Source organism: Eucalyptus grandis, chromosome 11 (genome assembly GCF_016545825.1).
Source record: "Eucalyptus grandis isolate ANBG69807.140 chromosome 11, ASM1654582v1, whole genome shotgun sequence".
Lineage (NCBI taxonomy): Eukaryota > Viridiplantae > Streptophyta > Magnoliopsida > Myrtales > Myrtaceae > Eucalyptus > Eucalyptus grandis.
In genome coordinates this window covers 6,754,578-6,778,990 of record NC_052622.1, presented here as the reverse complement: position 1 = coordinate 6,778,990, position 24,413 = coordinate 6,754,578, and the positions used below count along the sequence as shown (strand labels likewise).

Here is a 24,413-nt window from a genome sequence, read left to right as displayed (position 1 = left end):
TTTTTTAGGAATATTGGTCTCGTATGAGTACGATTAATTTTCTGTCAACCAATACGACGTATGTGGCAACAAAAGGATGCCGCAATAGCAACATGCATTAGGACATTCCATTGCTGGAATTTAGTTCTTACTGTGGTCGGGTAATAGTAGCAAACATGAACAGACAGGAGTAGGGGTGAGCAACGGTCTAGGGTCGATCCCTGGGATCGACCCTCGGGACAGCCCAACCCCGCCGGTCCTAATCCGGTTCCCAAGGGGATTGGATCGGTCCTTGGTCTGAAATTCCAAGACCAACATTGTGCAAAAGTTGATTCTCGGCCCCAGAGTTTTGGGTTGGTCCAATCCGGACCAACCCCGTATATTATATTATATTATATTATATTATATTATATTATTTATAATTCTTTTATATATATATTTTGGTAATAAATAATTCTTTTATATATTCAAACCTAAGTAAATTGATGTTAAAGTTGTTGACTCATCAAGCTCACAATCACAGACGGCATCCAAAAGGCGTGAAGTTTATGCCATAAAGGACTTCACGGCGTCCTCCTCCACATTCTAGAGTATGTTCTTCACTGTGAGGACCAAGGAGTCCTCACAATCACGGACTTGTGATGTCCAAAATGGTGCGAAGTTTACGCTGTAAATCTCTTCACGGCTTCCTTCCCCAAAGTACGTTCTCTTCCATTCTATCCTAGTGGCTTACCTACTATTGGAGAAGAACCTGGGAAGCTTTGTGTTTGATCTAGTTACGTATATGCATGATTTCATACAAGACGAAAAAAATTATTGAGATAATTTTTTTTATCTTATATGCTGCATTGTCAATTTCATACATTGATCGAGATACTTTTGTTGGTTTGCTTTTTTAGGGAGTATAAAAAAAAAAGACGAAAAAAATTATCGATCGGTCCTGGGTTGACCCTAGAACCGGACCAAACCCATTGGGTCAGTTTGTTCCTTGGTCCTAGGCTCAATAGAGTCGGTCCTTGGTCCTAAAAATTGAAGACCGACACTGTATGGGTTGGTCCTAGGGTTAGAAGGTAGCCCAAACCAACCCGGACCATGCTCACTCCTAGACAGGAGAATAAAATCAAAAACTTACTGTGCTGCAAACAACTATAGATCAAAAGAGAGAAACATCAACTAGTTGCAAAAGAACAATTCCACAAGTTTACTGTCTTAAAACTATTAGCATAGGACGCGGAGGAAATCACGGTAAAAATTCTCTGATCATGAATTCGCATCGCATTTGTCATGCTTACCAGCACCACCTAGGACAGTGACTTCGGCCTCAACAGTCTATTTATCATTGACTAGGAAGTCTCAGAATGCTTTCCAACAGAATAAAATGAGACCTCCTCCATGAAGAGCTTGAACTACTGAACCATTGTGAACCTGCAAAGTAAACATTTGGCCACATTAATCGATACAAACTACACGAGGAACGACTGACCGAAGACTTTTGTAGAACTGGGACTTAATTCCAAATTTGTCATGATAATACTTTTTGGGCCCTCATTTCCTTTCTCTCAAATCACCCCTTGGATAGAGCTGCACCTTCCTGAACAGATGAATAGTCGCATATTGAAGATCCTACAAAGCAGAAAAATCAAGCAGACACCATTTCTGAAATCTAACAGATTTAAGAAATTTACGTTACCATTCCTGATCTCCAGCAAAAAAATATTTCCGAATGGCAGGACACCAAACTTGTGAAATTTGGAATGTTCCATTCATGTGTCCGTGAGGATGTACCCTTTTTGAGTCGTAGACATTCACCTATGCCCGAGTCCCTGATGACAATAACCTCCACTCCAAAAATGCAGAGATCGTCAATAAGGTACCCACTCGACTGATTCTCAAAAATTTCTAGAGGCACAAATCTTGGAATACCCTCACTTGGACCACGTCGCACCTGACCTCCTGGTGATCCCGTAATATCATAACTTTTCTAAAAGCCAAAGTTGCGTTTAACTTTTTCCTCGAAATCAATATGAGGATCGTTAGCTAGTTTAAAATATATTGCGAATTTGATCAAACACAGAGAACCTAACAAGTGCGTTCAAGTCCGAGCTGACCTGCAAAGGATTGGTCTCGAAAATTGCCGGACATATAGACACATGACCTTCTCCATTTCTACTTTTGTATCTATTGGGATAGTGAATCAGGGCAAAAGAACAGCAGAAGTATCGTAACTTTAGGATGATATTCACTTGATTGAGAACTCTATTTAATTTTTACCTAAGTATGCCAATTTCTCGGTTTTAGGGCTTGTTGTGCGCTTATTTCTAGAAAAGGAAAAATAAAATCAGATGATGAAAAATCAGTTTCGGGAAAATCACAATCTAATTTGGTCAGATGACGAAAACCAGTTTCGGGAAAATGTTGAGGAATCAAAATATATCATCGCCTTGGACATTGACGGATCATTCGAAAATGTTTATGGACGTATCCGAATGAAAGGAAGCTTCTTCTTTTTTTTTCTTTTTTTTTCTTTTTTTATTGTTATCAAGGGTCGTCAAATCATGTGTTTGTGGTCCGAGGATGAAAATCGAGGGGAACGGCCGAAGAAGGTAGGCGTGGGGAGAGAATTGGGCTGGGGGCCTTTAAGCCGACAGGAGGAGCAGGGAGGAGGAGGCCCAGTGGATGGGGATCGAGTGCTGGCGTGCCACGTGAGAGGTGGAGTGGTGGGGAGGGAAAGGTAAGGTGTGAGTGGTCACACGGTAGGCCCTGCTCCCGCTCGGACCGGACTCTGAGCGTAGAAAGAGTAAACGAAGGCTGTGTTTTTTTGGTCTTCCGGATTTCTAAGGGCCGCAAAGGCCCTCGCTAGCCTTGCCCTCGACCGCGAAGGCCCTAGGCGAGGGTTTCACCGTTTTACTTCTTTTTTTTCACTCTATTTAGGGCCAGCAAGGTCATCAGCGACCCTTGCCAACCCCAAAACCCTCACCCAATCTAAGTGGGGCAGCATCGCCCACGATTGAGGGCGAGGTTGGCAAGGGCCTTCGTGGCATTGTTCGCAGCCAGCAAGGTCGCAATGCTCTCGCTTAGGGCCTTCACAGCCAAATCTGGGCTGAGTGTTTCTCGAGAAGTGTGCAACATAAGCTAACAAATCGAAAGAGAAAAATGCCGATCAAGTAGTCCATGTCGAAGTTCTTTAACACGTCATGCAAATGCATGTGTCTTTCGTTTTTGCGTGATGGTAAGATAAGAAAGTTACATGTAGCCTGATAATGTGCTGAAAGGTGAACTCTCGTGTCAAGTTTTTGCTTAGAAGCTTAATCAACTAAATAAAGAAATATCAACAATGCTTTTGTTGCGATGCGTGGATGATTTGCTGCTCTCTTTCAATGCCAACCATTCGCCGATGCCTCGACACCTAATGACAAAAACCTCCACCCTGAATGCGCAGGTATCGTCGACAAGATACCGTTTGACATGTCGATTAGAGTCGCTAACGGCATGAATAACAGGTCAAGACTTCAACAATCTAGCTCAAGATTGGAAGCTTGTGGTAAAAAAAAAAAAAAAAAAAAAACAGGGCAAAGAACCCATCTAAGCCATGAATGATGGAGGACCCTTTCCGGCGTTGCTGGTGGCCGGCCCGAGCAACCTCTGGCTCCATTTTTTTCTGCTTCTCCAATCACCTCCAGATCTGGAATCGTGTTAGGGTATAGTGTCGCTCGCCCATGGCCATCATCACTTTGTTGACGTCACTCTCCAGATCTGAAGATCTGATCTTCCATGGCAGAAGGCATTCCAGCGTTGAGTCGCCCGCCCATGGCCTTCATCGGTGCCAGAAGGGACAGCACGGCCTAGACGCGCAGGAGCGGTGCCCGCGACTCCCCTGGTGGCCACAAGGAGGGGGAAGTGCTGCAACTCGAACGAAGTTCTCCTATGGCTGAGGCTGAATAGATATTTGACCCCTTTTTTTTTTCTTATTTAATTACAAGTTTGTGGCCATGAGTCAAATTTGAGTGGCTACAACTAAAACATCTATGTCTGCAGCTGATGGGGAGCTAACGTGACAGTCTCCAGCCACTTAATATTTTCTCCTCGTGCAAATGCTTTGTCTGTTAACCGGCCAAAAAAAGAAAAGAAAAGATTAAGTCTTGTTTTCTAAGAGAAACTCAACATTATTCTTTGTCAGCAAGGGCAACAGGCAAGGAAACACCGACTAGGAAGTATTGACGAGAATCTTCATGTGTTGGACACTCCGACACATATCCAACACTCTTCATCACTCACCAACACATGTTAGAAAATTCGACATCTAGCCAACTCTCCTTATACTTTCTAACACACAAGTTAGGTATTTCAATATGCAAGTTTGGAATTCCAACGTGTGATTCCGATATGTATGGAGTCAATTTTAAATATTTTTAATAAACGAGGGGTTAAAATATAAATATGTAAGAAAGTAAAAAATAATAAAGAGGAAAGAAGCATTTTATTCTTCTCTTCTCTTCTCTTCCGACTCTTACTTTCTATGACACACAAATCACACCCCAAGTTGATTTTTTCTTTTCTGTTTTGACATGCTTTAATAAGTTTAATGGATTGTTGGAATGTAGTTGAATTTGTCAAATTGAAACAATAAATTATATTAACATACGAGTGGATTAATATTTTTTTTATGAAAATTCATTCTAAAGGATAATTTATCATGTATATATAAAATCAACCAAACATGTTAGAATTTTTTATTTTTTCTATTTTTTATAAATGACGTATCAACATGTTATGTCGTGTCGCATATCGGTATGGGTGTTACTTAGACAATAGGTCACAAACTCACAGACTTTAAAAGATGTGTGACCCACAGTGCAGCCAGCCACCATTTCAAAATGGTTAAGTCTTGATGCGGCCCCAGATGGTTGTTTGTAATCAGATGCGAAGCATGCGGCAATTGGGAGTCGCTTTACAGGAAATTTTTTCTAAAGTCGGAATTGGCTGTTGATTTGTGAACGCGAGCAAGTAGGAGAGTATAGTATTGACAATTCGTCTATGCTAGAGGAACTCATGCATTGAGAAAGAGGAAAACATGGATCAACTAGTAGCGAAAGAGCAGTACGACAAGTTTGACTTGCTTAAAACTATTAGCACTACGCGGATGAAACAACGGTAGGAACCGCCTTATCATGAGCTCAAACCCAATTACCGGGCAGTTGAGTAGCTGTGCCGAGGACACTGACTTTGGCCTCAATGATACAGTGATCATCCACAAGGAAATCATGAACCCTATCCAGGAACGCAAAACAAGACCAAAACCAATGCGAATCTGCGAAGCGAACATTGATAGCCACGTTAAGACAAATGTATGGAAGTACCTGGCGAAGAATTTGTGGAATCACTGCGTCTTTGGAACATGAAAGATTGCAAAACAAGACCAAAACCTGATTTTGATAGACGTTAACAAATGTATGGAAGTACCTGGCCAACCCTGATTTCAAAGGAATCGGATTTAGTATCTCCAACCCAAACAGCAGCTTTTCTAGGTACTGTATTGAGTTAGTCCACCAATTTTAGTTGAGAGAATTACTTGTAGTCGTCAGCTCTGTATAGACTGTGCCATCTTTGCCTCTCAACCGTATGGTGAAGCTTGCGTCAACCTTCTGCCCAAGATCAAGTTTCCCTGAATCGGCCAAAGAAAGATATATTAAAAGGCTTTCGTTCCTCTCTCTTGAATCACCCCTCAGATATAGCTACACCTTCCTGAACAGATGAAGAAACTCAAGTGAATGAAAATGCTTGGAAACGCAGAGAGAAAGGTACGAGCAGACGAAGTTATCATTCATAATATAAGAGCTACCAGTTGTGATTCCCTGCAGTGAATACTTCAGAGTAGTAATCATTCACCAAACTACAGAAGTTTGATATCTTCCATTCATGATTACCAGACTTCGGACTCGCTTTTAGCGTCAAGCATTCCATCAGAGCTCAACTTTTGACGACAAAAACCTCCACTCCGAAAACACAGACTGTCATCAACAAGTTAGCCATTTGACGGATTGATGAAAGCTTTTAGCGGCGTAAATCTTGGAATACCCCCATTTGGACTTCATTGCATGAAACCTCCTGTTTTTCCCCCGAAAGGTATAAAGGGAGAGTTCTCCAAGCAACCACAGGTGTATATCACTTTTTCTTTAAAAAATTTAGGGAACAAACGTACCTTCTTTTGCCAGGTATTCATCACGAATTTGATCGAACACAAAGAACCTGACAGTTACATTTATCTCCCAGCCAACTTTCGGAGGATTGGCCTCAGAAACAGCCTGATTTAAGGACACGGGATCTTCCCCCTTCTTGCTCGTCTCCACTAGGATAGAAAATCAATCTCCTACACAACGACAAAACATCAGATTTAGATAACATATATCCATGAAGCATTTCCGTTGCCAGCTGAATAGAGATTGATTTGCCCATTAAAAGATCCTCACTTTTGAGACCTTTGAGCAAACTTTCTATCCTCACCTTGGAGCATTTGTTTCTTTCAATGAAGGACCATATCGCTATGCATAATTGGCATTCGTGTAGTTACCAAAAAGCACATGAAACAACTCACCTTAACCACATCTTTACTTGGATACCCACATACATGAGATTCATCTGAGCCTCCTAAAATGTCGATTCAATTAAAAAGAACCATACAACCTAAAAGACACCCTCAAGCCTTTTTTATGACGATATATACATCATAATCTTCCCTGTCGACGTAGAAAAACAATAAAACCTAGAAGACAGCGAGCAGGGAGTAACCCGAAAATTTGTGCATGCACAGATAGGTTGTAGATATAACACTACTGGTCACCAACTTCGAAATCGTTTGTCTCATACATGGTGATGTCGTTCTTGGATAATAGAGAGAAAGACTCGATCTTTAATACATAATGCGCCGGCCGGATCTTTCTAGTCTCCGTACTTATCTCTGCTCAGTTAAAACTCCCACAAAATCACCAACAGGAAAACAACAATAACCCCAGAAAGGGAAGAAAGAGATCAATAAACACATCGTCACGCCATAAAATTCCACGAGTTCATTTTCATTTCTTGTTTTTGGGAGGAACTCAAAGAGAGAAATGGTATCTTCATGTTCGTTGCCCACTTCAGCAGCGTTTGAATCCTTCGTTTTTCTCTTTCTCTTTAGCATCGTATGATTCTTCAAGTAGCTACAGCACCGATGATGCTTGATGGCTCTGAAGGTCATTTTGTGGAGTGAGAGATGTGGAAGAAAACAGACTGCTTTTTCTTTTTTTCTCCTTTTTCGTTTCCGAAGATTCGGTCGCTCCGTTCCGAGGAAACATCATTGAGGAAGCAGACAGGTAGAGAATCGAGACTGTGGTTCGAATCGATTCATAATGAAAGTTCCCTTCTTTTCTCTGTGCTGATTCTTGATTTATATAACATGCATTATATATTTATAAAAACTAAATGCGAAACCACGTGCCATCATCAGCGTTGTCCATTTCACTGTTTTCCAAAAAATAATGGGCGATTGCCATCAAAAACCCCAACTTAATACATTAGTAATGTAGTCCAAACTTGGCCATCAATAATCCTATACATGTGACAAATTTACCATTCCGTTAATTTTCATTAAATTTCACTTTTAAATTACTGAGTTGGATGATACATAATAATTTGCCAATACACCAATTTAAAGATATATTGTAGTTTTTCATTATATTAATCCAATTTAAAAAAATTAAGAAAATAATAAATTTGATACAAATGTATCAATTTGAGATTTTCTATAATAAAAAAAATTAATTTATGATTCGTTAAAGATGTACCAGTTTGGGATTTTTTTGTGGTCATAAAATTAATTTGTAGTAAATTTATTATAAATTTGAGATTTTTAGTAATATTAATTCAATAAAGAAATTTACATTATTGTTTTAATAATTCTCTTTTCTTCTGCTTCTGGGACTTCAAATTATGATGATTCTTGATGGTTTCTGCTCACGGGTGTTTCGTATTAAATGGAAGAAGAAATATCTGAAGAGGCTTCTTCTTCTTCTTCTGTTTCCAAGATTCAGTCGCTTCGTTTTTTGGGAAAGAAATGTAGTGATGAAATTAAGACGATCCTAATTCCTTTTCTTTCCCTGTGCTTAGAAGAAAATGCTGTAACCCCCACTAGCCCACCAATTTCAATCTTGACCGGATAAATAAAATGAAAATTACAGTACAAATGTAAACTTTATGTGTTTCTTTTTTGGCTTATATATATATATTGCATCATGACCTTAAGAAGTCACAATATTTTATATTTGCTATTCTTAATGAGATATCATTGCCCTATGGACTTTTATTAAACATCCAAATATAGAAAATTTTAATTACCAAAGCACAGTCTTTCCTACTTTAAGCACGGTCACTGCATTAAAAGTGAAAATATTTCATTACTAGTTATGGTTAATCAATGTCCAAAAGGCACTTGTTACCAAGACCATTTTTATAATTTGTCATATACAATCTAATTAATCGTACTTTTTATTTAACATCAAGAGAAATTCGAAAATGCACTTTCGTCTCTGCCATATGGAGACTCAGGCCGAAAATGCTAATTATTGCAACTTGTTCAATAAGGAGTATGGACAAGATTTATGATAATGTCTTCAAGAAGCTAGATAGAGGCAGAGTTGATTGCTAAATACTTATTGCATGACTACTATCGCGACCCTGCCGAAGTTAGATTCGGTGGAGCGACTTTAGAGAATTATTGAGCATGAACTAGCATCGCCTCCACTCAAGGTTTGCTCGATCTCGTTCCCTGTGGGTTTCTCCAAACCCTTACCGCACGCTATGTTAAGAAATTCATATTCGATTGATCTAAAGACAGGATTCTATTCTATAAGGGAGCCACCACTACATATTGGGTTGGTTAGGAGCCAAGCATAACGTGAAAATATGCTCCACTTCTTACGAACCAGAGCTGCTAAATTCAGATACTTGATTATATAAATCAATTAATTAGTGCCCTTTTGATACATATTGTTTATCTATAAAGTGGTTCCTTCAATTCTATCAAATTGTGAAATCCTAAGTTTTTTTTTTTTTTTTTTTTTTACTAAGTGTTTGTGCACAGATATTCAATTTAAGTCACTCCTAAAGTGCATCTTAATTGTTGAACAAAACTAAAAATTCAAAACATTCAATCCATATAAGGAATTCAAAACAACACATTAGAGAAATAATGAAAGACAAGGTAAAGTTTAAAAAGTAAACCCTATACAAGTCGGGTAATATATATTACATGACTTGTTATAAGCGTGGGACATGATCCCATAAGCTAAAATGAAAACTACATGTCGCTCTAATGTGATAATAGAAAAGTATGGTAAAATAATATGATATGAGTTGGGTTAAAGGTAGCAATGTGGGCTGCCCAAATCGGACTAAGACCGAATTGAGCCTTTTTCTTTTTATTCTTTATTCATTTATTTATCTCTACATAAATGTACAACCTAGTTTTGTCAACTAAAATTTAGCATCAATAACAAGCACATCCAATCCATATACGAACTAGTTTTGTCAACTAAAATTTAGCATCAATAACAAGCACATCCAATCCATATATTATATGTCACGAAAAAAGAACTAACGATGATTGTTTGATTGTGAACACATCCAGTATATGGCATTTCTGTCATGGCAATTTGCTAACTGTTCCGAGCACCGTGACTTCGGCTTCAATGACACATGAATCATCCATCAAGCATTTCCCAACCGTTTTCAGCGGCATGAAAGTAGGCCAACCCCACCCCATGGCGGAGCTACTCAACCATACAGTACCAGCTGCAATATGGCAAGGACAAGGGCAAGAGTGCAGAAGATTACAGTCTGGAAACGTTAAGAGATTTCAGCGGTTTCTAATTATACGGACTACATGAATAAACTGAATTCACTACTCATTAATGAGTGCGATATATCTAGCGGTGTACTGTGGCGAGAGTAAAGCTCATCGTGCAGTTGAAATTGTGAATCGCTCTGGACTTTCTGTTGTGGCTACTAATTACAATGGCCTTGAAGTGGAGCGCTCGTCCCACTCCTGAGAAACGCTTACCCTCCTGATGGCGTACAACGTTGTTTCGGTCTTTTAATCGAAAGGTGAATCTGGTGTTCACTTTCTGCCCAGAAGCCAATTTGTCCACATCAGCTGGAACGAGAAACATCGAAAGGCTTTGGCCTCTGTTAGCCAAATTACCCCTCGGGAACAGACACACCTTCTGGGGAAGAAAATGAAAAAGTAGCAGCAATAGAAAGGAAAAAAGTAAATCTGCGCAAGAGCAAGAGTTGTCATTGAAAGGAAGTTTGTAATTTAAAGTTACCATTTGTGGCCTCCAACAGAGAACACATCAGAGAAAGATCCATCCCCCAAGCTCGACAACCTCGATATCTTCCACTCGTGAGTGTAAGATGCGCTCTCTTTCAGGGTCAAACATTCGCCAACTCCGGCGCTCTTGATGACGAAAACCTCCACTCCGAAAACACAGGTATCGTCCACAAGGTACCCGTTCAACGGGTTGGTGAAAGTTTTCAAAAGCATGTATCTCGGAACTCCCCATTCGGTTTTCAAAGCGTGAAACCTTGCAACTTTCCCTTCATTTCACAAGCCAAGTTCCGTCAATTCCTTATTAGTGTTCAAAAGGTGACAATATCTTTGCTTTTTGGCTGCTGTTGCAGAGCTTTTACCTTGTACAGTGAAGTATCTATCGCAGGTTTGATCATACACAGAGAGCCTGACAACCGCATGGATCTCCCAACCAAGTTGAAAAGGACTCGTCCCGGACGCCGCCAAATATACCGAGACGTGATCTTCTCCGTTTCGGTTCTTGTCTCCATTGGGATAGAGGATCAGTTTCCTGCAGAGTCAAGATGCTCCCCGATCACAGACTGTGCACCAAAAGTCTCCCGTTGTCAATTGGCCACAATTATTCTTAAAATCTTTGAAGTGCTTCAACTTCTGTTACTGAAGTGACATATAATCTCACGACGATGTCTTTATCTTAGACCAAAGTTACCTTATTTTGGATGAATATACAAAACTACAAAAGGTCCAAATACCAGACTCTGAGCAGTAACAGAAATTAATGCCTGTAAAGTATATAAACCATCCTCTGACAGAAAGGCCCAAATTTGGGGCATAGCCGTAGGATTCTATATTATGGACATTCTCTTCAAGAGTTAGTTGACCTGTTTTTCGGCCAGCTTACGTTAAACCAGCGTAAATAGTTCTTTTATGCCTTCGAACGTGATCGTGTGAGGTGGAGACTGGAGAGTACAGAAACGAACCATTTATATCCTCCTGCTTCGAACTCGCCAGATTCATACTTCTCAATGCTTTTCTTTGCGAACAAAGAGAAGGACTTAATCTTGAGCACAAAATGCGCCGGCACAACATCTCTAAACTCTGTCGACAATACTGCATAAAAAATAAAAATAAAAATAAAAGCCAGAAGAAACCGCTCAACCGACTAGTTCTTACTTCAATCCCGAGTGCAAATTATATCCGAGACTCCCAAGTTATTCATGTAACAATTGGAAAATCCTTGTATATCGACAATCTTTTCACCACCAGCAAGAGAGAGACTCATGCAGCACATGAACAATGTTGTTATACTTGGGGGAAAATTCCACTTGTTTATTATCATCTGTTGTTTCTGGGAGAAACTCAAGGAGGGAAACGGTACCATCATGTTGGTCGCCCACTTTAGCAGCATTTGAATCCGTTGCTTCTTTCTTTCTCTTTGACATTGTGTGATTCTTCTTGTTGCTACAGCACAGATGATGCTTGATGGCTCCGAAGGTCTTTGGTGGAGTGAGAGATATGGAAGAAAAAAGACGGCTTTTTTAGGGTTTCCCAAGATTCGGTCGCTTCGTTCCGAGGGGATCATCAAGAAAGTGGATCGCTCAAAATCTCCCAAATTTGCTTCCATTGGATCGTAATCCTGACTTTTTGAAAAGTTACGGATTATTTCCTCGATTTTAGGCATAATTGCACAATCTTTCTTAAATTTTGAAATGTGAACTTCGATTTTAATAGCATTCGCTGTTTTATTTATTTATTTTCATAGCTATTTGATAAGGTTAAAAATATGTGTGTGTATATATATATATATGTGTATATATGTATATATACACACATATATATATGTATATATGTATATATGTGTGTGTGTGTGTATATATATAGGGATGAATGAATGTGCGGTTGATCAAAATTCCACAGATTATTTAAATTATCCTAAAGCTGAAAGAGCACGTTAGGACTCGAGGGAATAAGAAGCCTTGTTATTTATTCAAGTCGAAGCAAGAGATGCGACGGGGGGAGAAACATTGGTAGAATTAACTATTTAGGAAACATCAAACCTAAGTTAATCTGAGGAGTTTACCTGCACACAATGTTCTTGCGACCTCCACTGCACTCCACGTAAATGTGGCATTGAGGACACCGCTTCCACCGCTGCCTCTCCGCAAGACGTTCCAGAAGATGTTGTGGGAGGTGGTGCTTCCAAAGTGAAACTCGACCCTAAATCACTCATGGTGGTGATTCTTAATTGTCCCAGGTTTCCCTTCGATTTTCTCGCGTGTCGTGCTTCTACCTATGAGTAAGGAGATAACACATCAAATACAGCATCCACAAGTCGATTATTTAGATTGTTTTTTTTCTGATTTGTTTCTATTCAATTTCCTTATAGATAAGGTTGGGGATAATGAAACAAACAGTCCTTGAACTTTGGCCCAATTTGCAATTTGGTTCCAGAACTTTTAATTTGTTCAATGTAGTTCCTGAACGTTAATCTAATGTACAATGTGGTTCTTAGAGACTCACAAAAAACTCTAAACGGGTATATATGTTATAAAGTTATCCCAAATTATTATTTTTTTTATCGAGTAGACCCTATTGTTGTGAGAATTCTTAATTTATGAATTGTCAGGTGGGATTTACGTCACCACAAACATAAACCTTAAACTAGTACACTTGCGACAAATTTACATTTTTGTTAGTTTTCATTAAACTGTACCTTTAAGTTGCTAAGTTGGATATACATAATAGTTAATGGGTTTATTGATTTAAGGTTTTACCATCCGTTTGTCATTAGTGTGTTGCGACCTCTTTTTTCTCAGAGCCCGATTAGGGATGCCTACGAAGGCTAATGGTTTGATTAGGTCTATTGGGCTCAGTCCAAGCTCTCCCAAGCCCACCAATTCACGACTTAATGGTTTGATTTTTTTTAACTGTAAGTTAATTTTAAAAATGATTTGCCACTAATTAAATTTTGGTGGGTTGATTAAAAAAACCTAAGCAAAGTATTGGGAGGAATATTCGCTTCTACACAATCAGAGAAATTAGGATCGGGGACTTGATTACACTAGTTAATCACTAATACCCTTACGGTACCTAATCTTATTTAAGCCCTGAAGCTTTTTGGATTTTCAAGGAATTTTCCATGCATTTGTGGAGGAAAAACATTTTTTGGTCTTTTTCTATTTTTTGGAACATGAAATGCATTTTTTGGATTTTTTTATCTTCTTTGAAAATATAAATCATTTTTTGGCTTATCCTGATTTTTTTTTTTTTTTGGCTTTTTGAGAAAACATGGGATATTCTGATTTTCTTTTATTTTCTGAAAATAAATTATTTTTTATTTTTCTATTATTACTTATTAATTATTATAATGTTATAATATTATTAGAAACGACCCGGTCGGATTCCCGAGTTGGGAGCTTGGGGCCGACCCGGGTCGCCAGCGGCTGGCCCGGATGGGCCTAGAACACGGGCCCAGACTGCGCCTCATTCCCCTTTTTTATAAAACGCCTAGCCCACAAGACAAACCCATACATTTTGCAAAACCCACACTTTTTGGCCCAAATTAGCAGGAGCCCTACCCGGTTTGCGACCCACAACAGCCCTGGTTCGTGACCCACGAGTGAAACCCCTAGCCCGAGGCGACTCGCGCAACCCGACTTCAAACCTGCCCTCGCGCGGCCGCAGCCGTGGATGGGAGGATGTCCCGGGCTGAGGGGGGGGTAGCAGCGGCGAGCAACGGCTTGGCCCGGACGGGGGAGCGGCGGCGAGCAGCAACCGGCGTCGGGCCGCTCGGGTCGAGATGCAAGGCGGAACGGCGGCGGACAGGTACGACCGAGCTCGTACTACCTATTCGCGGCGAGCCGCACCAGTCTCCGTAGTTATCTCTGCTCAGTTAAAACCCCTCAAAAATCACCAACGGGGAAACAACAACAACAACAACAACCCCGAAAGGGAAAAAGAGATCAACTGAAGAAGATCAATAGACGCATCGTCACGCCATAAAATTCCACGAGTTCATTTTCATTTCTTGCTTTTGGGAGGAACTAAAAAAGGGAAATGCTGCCTCCATGTTCGTTGCCCACTTCAGCAACATTTGAATCCTTTGCTTCTTTCTTTCTCTTTAGCATCGTATGGTTCTTCCAGTAGCTACAGTACCGATGATGCTTGGTCTTTTGTGGAGTGAGAGACATGGAAGAAAAAAGACTTTTTTTTTTTTTTTTTGGTTTTCCAAGATTCAGTCGCTCCGTTCCGAGGAACTCCTCATTGAGGAAGCAGAGAGGTAGAGAATCGAGACTGTAGTTCGAATCGATTCATATTCAAAGTTCCCTTCTTTTCTCTGTGCTGATTCTCGATTTATAAAGCATGTATTATATATATTTATAAAAACTAAATGCGAACCCACGTGCCATCATCGGCTTGGTTCCATTTCACTATTTTCGAAAAAATAATGGGTGATTACCATTAAAAAAACCCGAATTAGTACACTAATGACTTAGTCCAAACTTGGCCACCACATGTGACAAATTTATCATTCCATCAATTTCCATTAAATTTCATCGACAAACTACTGAATTAAATGACACGTAACAATTGAGCGGTGTACTAATTTAAAGTCATTTTGTGATTTTTTTTTGTTATATTAATACAATTTAAAGAAAATTAAGGAAATAATAAAATTGTTACAAATGTATCAATTTTTAGTTTTCTATGACCAAAAAAATTAATTTATAATAAATTCTCGAAGATGTACTTGTTTGGAATTTTTTTATAGTCATAAATTAATTTGAAATAAAGTTATTATAAATTTGAGATTTTTCATAATTTTAACTCAATAAAAAAATCTATTTTATTTTTTTAATATTTCTCGTTTCTTCAGCTTCTAGGAATTCAAATTATGGTGATTCTTGATGGTTTTTGGTCAGGGGTGTTTCGTATTAAATGGAAGAAGGATGTCATGTCGGATGACCGACATGTGTTCAACACTCACAAACACTCTTCGACAATCAGTCAACACATATCCAAAAATCTAACAACTGATCAACTTTCTTGACACTCGAGTGTCAAAATTACGATATATAAGTTTCTAACACGTGATTCCGATATCGATGTCAATTTTAAAAATTCAATAAATGAGAGGTCAATATATATATGTGTGTGTGTGTGTGTGGGGAAAAAATAAAACACAATAATAAGAATAATAAATAAATAAATAATAAAAGTATAGTATTCTTTTCTCTTCTGACTCCCACTTTCACCCTTTAAGGTTTTTTTCTCCACTTTCAACATATTTAACATGTGAGTCCAAAATATGGATTTTTTTCTTCAAGTTTTATGAATTATTGAAATAAAGTTGAATTTATCAAATTGAAACAATGAATGATGTTAATAAATGATGGATTAATTGTTTTAGTGTATATTTATTCTAGGTTTTTTCAATTATTTATTTATTGATGAATTTGATTCAAATTAATTATAATGTAATATATATAAATATATATTTAATATACAACTCGTTTCAACGTGTCGGAATTCTCTATATTTTTAAAAACGACATATCGGCATGTTGTATCGTGTCGTGTCATGTGTCAATATCAGTGCTACTTAATCTAAATAGGCTTCTTCTTCTTCTTTTTCCAAGATTCGGTCGCTTCGTTTTTTGGGAAAGAAATGTAGTGATCAAATTAAGATGATCAAAATTCCTTTTCTTTTCCTGTGCTTAGGCGAAAATGCAGTAACCCCCATTAGCCCTCCAATTTCAATCTTGACCGGATAAAAAAAATAAAAATTATAGTACATATGTAAACTATATGTGTTTCTTTTTTGGTTTATATTTTTTTTGCACCATGACCTTAAGAAGTCACAATATTTTATATATTTGCTATTCTTAATGAGATAACATTGCCCTATGGACTTTTATCAAACATTCAAATATATAAAAATTTTAATTACCAAAGCACAATCTTTCCTGCTTTAAGCACGGTCACTGCATTAAAAGTGAAAACATTTCATTACTAATTATGGTTAATCAATGTCCAAGAGGCACTCGTTACCAAGACCATTTTTATAATTTGTCATATGCAATCTAACTAATTCTACTTTTTATGTAACATCAAGAGAAGTTTGAAAATGCACTTTCGTCTCTGCCATATGGAGACTCACGCCGAAAATGCTAATTATTGCAACTTATTTAATAAGGAGTATCGACAATACTTATGACAATGTCTGCGAGAACCTAGCTAGATGTAGCGTTGGGTGCAAAAGAATTACTATAAGAACACTGTCGCGACCCTCCCAAAGTGGGACTTGGAGAAGCGACTTTAGCAAATTATTGAGCATAAACTAGCATCGCCTCCATTCAAGATTTGCGATCTCATTCAGCATGAGTTTCTCCAGACCCTTACCGTGCGCGATGTTAAAAAATTCAAATTTGATTGATCTAAAGATAGGATTCTATTCTATAAGGGACCCATGAAAATATGCTCAACTTCTTATGAACTACAGCTCCTAAATTTAGAAACTTGATTACACAAATTAATTAATTAGTGCTCTTCAATACCTAAACTAAATTTTTTTATCTAAAAAGTGGTTCATGTGATTCCGTCGAAATGTAAAATCATAAGGTTCTTTTTACCAAGTGTTCATGCATGGATATTCAATTTAAGTCACTCCTAAAGTGTATCCTAATTGTTGAACAAAACTGAAAATTCAAAACATGAATGCCATATGAGGAATTCAAAACAACACATCAGAGAGATAATGAAAGATAAGAGTGGATTTTAAAAAGTAAACTCTATACAAGTCAGGTAAAATATATTACATGACTTGTTATAAGCCCGGGACATGATCCCATGAGCTACAATGAAAACCACACGTCAATCTAATGTGATAATAGAACAGTGTGGTAAAATAATATGATGTGAGTTGGGTTAAAGGGTGTTCTCGCGGGCTGCACAAATTGGACCAAGACCGAATTGAGCCTTTGTTCTTTTTACTCTTTATTCATTTATTTATCTCTACATAAATGTACGCCCTAGTTTTGTCAACTAAAATTTAGCATCAGCAACGAGCACATCCAATCCATATATTATATGTCACGGGAAAAGAACTAACGATGATTGTTTGATTGTGAACACATCCAGTACATGACATTTCTGTCATGGCAATTTGCTAACTGTTCCGAGCACCATGACTTCGGCTTCAATGACACATGAATCATCCATCAAGCATTTCCCAACCGTTGTCAGCGGCATGAAAGTAGGCCAACCCCAGCTCGTGGCGGAGCTACTCAACCATACAGTAGTACAAACTGCAAAATGGCAAGGACAAGAGCAAGAGGGCAGAAAATTAAAGTCTGGAAACATTAAGAGATTTCAGCGGTTTCTAACTATACGGACTACATGAACAAACCAAATTCTCTACTCATTAACGGGTGCAATTTATTTAGCGGTGTGCTGTGGCGAGAGCAAAGCTCATCGTGCAGTTGACATTGTGAATCACTCTGGACTTTCTGTTTTCGCTACTAATGACAATGGCCTTGAAGTGGACCTCTCATCCCACTCCTGAGAACAAGCACTTACCTTGCTGACCGCGTAAAATGTTGTTTTGGTCTTTTAATCGAAGGATGAATTTGACGTTCATTTTCTGCCCAGAAGCCAGATTGTTCGCATCAACTAGAACGAGATACATCGAAAGGCATTGGCCTCTGTTAGCCAAATCACCCCTCGGGAACAGCGTCACCTTCCTGGGGAAGAAAATGAAAAAGTAGTAGCAATAGAAAGGTAAAAAGTAAATATGCGCAAGAGCAAGAGTTGTCATTGAAAAAAAGTTTGTAATTTGAAGTTACCATTTGTGGTCTCCAGCAGCGAACACATCAGAGAAAGATTCATCCCCCAGGCTCGACAGCCTCGATATCCTCCATTCGTGAGTGTATGATGCGCTCTCTTTCAGCATCAAACATTCGCCAACTCCTGAGCTCTTGATGACGAAAACCTCCACTCCGAAGACACAGGTGTCATCCACGAGGTACCCATTCGATGGGTTGGTGAAAGTTTTCAGAGACATGTATCTCGGAACCCCCCATTCGGTTTTCAACGCGTGAAACCTCGCGACTCTCCCTTCATTTCACAAGCAAAGTTCCGTCAATTCCTTATTAGTGTTCAGAAGGTGACAATATCTTTGCTTTTCGGGCTGCTGTTACAGATCTTTTACCTTGTACAGTGAAGTATCTATCGCAGGTTTGATCATGCACGGAGAGCCTGACGACCGCGTGGATCTCCGAACCAAGTTGAAAAGGACTCATCCCAGATGCCGCCAGATATACCGAGACGTGATCTTCTCCGTTTCGGCTCTTGTCTCCATTGGGATAGAGGATCAGTTTCCTGCAGAATCAAGATGCTCCCCGATCATGGAATGTACACGAAAAGTCTCCCGTCGTCAGTTGACCATAATTATTCTTAGAATCTTTGAAGTATTTCAACTTCTGATTACTGAAGCGACATATAATCTCACAACGATCTCTTTATCTTAGAAAAAAATGTTACCTTACTTTGGATAAATATACGAAACTACAAAGGGTCCAAACACCAGGCTCTTAGCAGTAACAGAAATTAATGCCTGTAAAGTATATAAACCATCCTCTGAAAGAAAGGCCCAAACTTGGGGCATAGCCATAGGATTCTATATTATGTTCATTCTCTTCAAAAGTTAGTTGACCGATGTTTTTCGGCCACCTGACGTTAAACCAGCGTATATAGTTCTTTTATGCCTTCGAATGTTAGAGTGAGGTAGAGACTGGAGAGAACAGAAACGAACCATTTATATCCTCCTGCTTCGAACTCGCCAGATTCATACTTCTCCATGTTTTTCTTCGCGAACAAAGAGAAAGACTTAATCTTGAGCACAAAATGTGCTGGCACAACATATCTAAGCTCTGTCGACAGTACTGGATTGAAAAAAAAAAAAAAAACAGAAGAAACCGATCAACCGACAAGTTCTTACTTTAATCCCTAGTGCAAATTATACCCGAGACTCCAAGTTATTCATGTAACAATTGGAAAATCCTAGTACATCGAAAATCTTTTAACCACCAGCAAGAGAGAGACTCATGCAGCACATGAACTATATTGTTTTACTTGGGACAAATTCCACTTGTTGATTATCATTTGTTGTTTCTGGGAGAAACTCAAGGAGGGAAACGGTACCATCATGTTCGTCGCCCACTCTAGCAGCATTTGAATCCGTTGCTTCTTTCTTTCTCTTTGACATAGTGTGATTCTTCTTGTTGCTACAGCACAGATGATGCTTGATGGCTCCGAAGGTCTTTGATGGAGTGAGAGATATGGAAGAAAAAGACTGCTTTTTTTTAGGGTTTCCCAAGATTCAGTCGCTTCGTTCGGAGAAAATCATCAAGAAAGTTGACCGCTCAAAATCTCCCAAATTTGCCACCTTCCCATTGGATCGTAATCCTGACTTTTTGAAAAGTTACGGATTCTTTCCTCGATTTTAGGCATGATTGCACAACCTTTCTTAAATTTTGAAACCGCCTCGTCAACTCTAACTTTAATTGCATTCGCTGATTTTTTATTTTATTTTATTTACATAATTATTAAGAGTGCAAATAACAAAATTTATGTAACCGAAATTGATTTTCGCTAAAAATTGAGAAGACTTCTGATTTTTTTTTTAAATCTATTTTTGGAACAGAAATTGAAAAATCAAATTGCGTTACCAAACGGATTTTATTCCAAAACAGTTCTAGAGAACAAAGAAACAGAGAAATAGGGAAGTAAAAATAATTACCTCGTTTTTCTTATCAAAATAATTTTGCTGCATTGTTTTAGCTCCATTGACAGCGTGTCCGCCCCCCTCCCCACCCTCTTAAATTATATTAATGACGTTATAGAAGTGTTCCCAAAAGTGCCATAACCCAAAATTGTCAAAGTTAAGAGAGATAATATTTACTTTTTAACAGTCTATCGTGAAGCATTGTTAAAGTTCAAACTTTACAAGGAATTTTGAGCGATTATCCCAAAAAAATATTTAAATTGGTACTTTTAGTTAAAGAGATGACATTTTGTAATGAAGCCTTTTCAAGTTTTGCAATTTTACTGATTCAAAATTGGGGATCGTTCATAATTTTTTCCTTAGCGGGGCCATATATGATGGATGATTACAAAGAAATCATGAAAATTTGTTTTAGGAATAAAACGTCAAAAGTCCAATGAAAAGCAATAATTTGTTTATCTATGGCATGTATAATTTATAATATTTTATTTCTTTTTTTGATAAGGCAGTTTGCCCATAATATGACTTATTTATAGTTTATTAAATATTTAACAAGGCAAAATCCAATTTGAAGGACAAATAGTATAGTGTCATTTTTAAGGAATTCAAATCACATATTTTAGTATAAGTCGAGTGCAGACAAGAGGCCCCACGACCCAACATTTATTCTTCGTGTGAAGTCATTGGAATTGTCTTATAAGTCTCCATTTATTTGATGATCGAACCACCCCACTTGTTGTAACCTTTGGCTCGATCATCAATTCAATCCGTTACCTACTTCTTCTTCTTCTTTTTGGTTTTTTGAAATTCGTTGCAATGTTATCCTTCTATTAAATGTGGCACCACGTCTTTTGATTTTTATTGATATGGACCGCGATTCTTTTGGAAAATCTTGGTCTCGTATGAAACAAATCTATAAGCAAACGCCAAAGATATCATTCCTATAGAAACTTAACATATTTAAGAAATTTAAGTTATGATATCTAATCTCTAGCAAAAAATTTTAAGTTATGATATCTAATCTCTAGCAAAAAAATATTTTAGACTAGCAGGATTGTTCTACCAAACTTGAGAAATTTGCTATCTTCCATTCACGTGTCCGTGAGAATGTACCCTTAATTAGTGTTAGACATTCACCTATGCCAAAGTTCTTGATGATGAAAACCTCCACTCCAAAAATGCAAGCGTCGACAACAAGGTACCCGTTCGACTGATCCTTAAAAATTTTCTGGGGGCACAAATCTTGGAATACCCACTTGGACTCATCGTGCGAAACCTCCTAGTGCCCCCTTTTTAGCGTAAGTGTAAATTTTCTAAAAGTTCCAACCAAAGTTGCATTGAGCATTTTCTTCAAAATTGATATCTGGAGATGGTTACCTTGTTTTGCCAAGTACATGTCGCAGATTCGATCAAACATAAAGAACCTAACAATTGCATTCACATCCGAGCCAACCTTCAAAGGAATGGTCACAGCCGGATACAGAGATGTACAACCTTCTTCATTTTTGCTCGTCTTCACTGAGATAGAGAATAAAAAACGAGAGAAGTTAATTTTTTTTGGTCTCTAGAACGGAGCTACCATCCTCAAAATACCCATTCTTAGCTTGTCAATTGTCATCAAATGAACATCATAGAATCTGACAACTGTTAGTAATTTGAATAATCAAAATGTAACTCCAAAACCTAATGTCAACAACCATGGATAGTCTTCTTCGGCCCTCCAAGAAAAGATATCTTAGAGCTTAATATTTTCTCAGCCCAGCGAAAGGATATATATCAGATAATGGAATGACCCAAGCAGAACTGAGAGAAATAGTATGGCCAAGCCCAGCGTGATGCGACTGTACTCCCAGACTTCTTCTGCAGGCACAAGAAGAGGAGGGGCTCTCTTTCGCCCGCATCCATGGCAAAATTGAGTTTTACATCTGCATAAAAGCCGAAACGAGGGTCCCTTTTAAGTCGTTTTGTTGGACTGGGATCGAATATAAATCAGCTGAGTAGCCAGATTTTACGTGGCCCTTTGCATATTCATACATGCCGAATCACATGTGTGTGTGTATATATATATATATATAAATATATGGATCGAAGAATTCGCGGTTGATCAAAACTCCACAGATTATCTTCAATCGGACCGAAACCTAAAAGAGCACGTTTGGACTGGAGGAAATAAGAAGCCTAGTCATTTATTCAAGTCGAAGCAAGAGATGCGACGGGGAGAAACATTGGCAGAATTAACTAGTTAAGGAATCACCAAACCTAAGTTAATCAGAGAAGTTTACTCGAACACAATGTCCTTGCAACCTCCACCAAACTCCACGTAAATGTGGCATTGACTACACCGCTTCCACCGCTGCCTCTCCGCAAGATGTTCCAGAAGATGAATATCCTCGTCCCGAAACCAACCACTCCCGTTGCAACTGGGGCACTTGGAAACCCCCCAAAACCCTATTAAATTGCTAAAGGGAGGAGAGATGAGACTGAAACTTCATCTTACGTACAAAGCAACATCAAGTCTTTTACAAAAGACAAAATACATAACGTAAAACACACCATAACTACCCATGTTCCCCGTAAAGCACTTGCCCCACTAACACCTAAAAACTAGGATAACCAACACACATGACTCCACTAATTCTAATAACTAAAAAACCAAATCAGCAACATGTGAAAAAGGAAATAACTGTTATATTAACAATCCCTCCCTTAAACTGATGTTTGCTAACATTCAGTTTAAAGCCTTGACTTTTTTCACCGTGCAAACACCTAGTAACCTTCTAAGCTTCACAAATGACTCCATCTTGAGGGCCTTGGTGAATATATCAGCAACTTGATCTTCACTCCTGCAGTAGATTAGATCAATTGTTCCATCATTACTAAGATCTCTCAAGAAATAAAACTTCACATCAATGTGCTTGCTTCTTCCATGTAACACTGGATTCTTGGAGAGTTTTATTGCTGAGTTATTGTCACAAAAAATTTTAGTAGGTCCCTGTTGCTTGAATTGTAACTCCTCAAGAATTCTCCTTAGCCAAATAGCTTGACAAGCACTAGCTGTTGCAGCAACAAATTCAGCTTCTGTACTTGATAATGTGACAATTGGTTGCTTCTTGGATGACCACAAAATAGCACCTGTTCCAAACATAAAAGCATAACCTGAAGTGCTCCTCCTATCATCTTGATCTCTTGCATAGTCACTATCAGTAAATCCCAACAAATCAGACTTTTCACCCTTCTTGTAAAATAGCCCAAAGTCTCTAGTTCCTTGCAAGTAACGAAGAATTCTCTTGGCAGCTAACAAATGCATTTGTGTAGGATTCTCCATATATCTACTGATTAAACTCACAGAATACATTATGTTTGGTCTTGTTGCAGTTAAATACATCAAACTACCCACAATTTGTTTATAAAGTGTGCTGTCAACCTTCCTCCCTTCATGATCTTTATATAACTTTAAGCCAAACTCAACTGGAGTGTTTACAGGATTACAATCCTTCATCTGAAACCTGTCCAAAATTTCTCCCACATATTTCTTTTGAGAAATAAAGATTCCATCATCCGATTGTACCACTTCTATGCCAAGGAAGTAATGCATCATACCAAGATCAGACATTTCAAACTCATCCATCATAGATTTCTTGAATTCTTCAAACATGCCATCACAACTTCCAGCAAATATAAGATCGTCAACATACAAGCAGACAATAAGCATTTTCCCTTTATCTCCAATCTTGACAAAAAGCATATGCTCATAAGGACATTTTGAAAAACCAACTTTAAGAAAATAAGTTTCAATACGACTATACCAAGCCCGAGGGGCTTGTTTTAGCCCATAAAGAGCTTTCTTCAATCTATAAACCTTATGCTCATTTCCAATCTTGACATAATCAGGGGGTTGCTCAACAAATACCTGTTCCTCCAAGTACCCATGCAAGAATGCCGATTTGACATCTAGTTGGAAAATAGGCCAAGAATTCTGTGCCGCCAATGCAACCACCAATCTGATCGTGTCATGTCTCGCAACTGGAGAAAAAACCTCTGTATAGTCGATCCCATATTGTTGCTTGTATCCCTTGGCTACCAAACGTGCTTTGTATTTGTCAACTTCACCATTTTCTTTCAGTTTTGTTTTAAAGACCCACTTCACACCAATGGTTTTTTGTCCATCCGGAAGATCAGATAACTCCCAAGTATTATTTCTTTCAATGGAATTAATTTCATCATCCATCGCTTTTCGCCATTTTTCTTCTTTGACAGCACTCTCAAAAGTTGTAGGGTTATAGTCTGAAAATAAGGCAAAGTGAGTTAT

General features: G+C 38.4%; 1 protein-coding gene across 2 annotated transcripts; it reads right to left on the bottom strand.

Annotated features, from left to right (window-relative positions):
- Positions 1-9,557: 9,557 nt before the first annotated feature.
- Positions 9,558-18,542, bottom strand: LOC104424649 (MATH domain and coiled-coil domain-containing protein At3g58200). 2 transcript variants are annotated; one of them, XM_039304517.1, is made up of 3 exons: positions 18,165-18,542; positions 17,899-18,062; positions 9,558-9,804 (listed from the first exon to the last, which is right to left on the bottom strand). In XM_039304517.1, exons 1-3 carry the CDS (start codon positions 18,380-18,382, stop codon positions 9,656-9,658), a joined length of 531 nt encoding a protein of 176 aa, XP_039160451.1. In that variant the 5' UTR covers positions 18,383-18,542; the 3' UTR covers positions 9,558-9,655. The 2 variants fall into 2 exon arrangements, with proteins under 2 accessions (XP_039160451.1, XP_010035424.2); XM_010037122.3 differs by lacking the exon at positions 9,558-9,804 and adding an exon at positions 17,378-17,627.
- Positions 18,543-24,413: the final 5,871 nt, after the last annotated feature.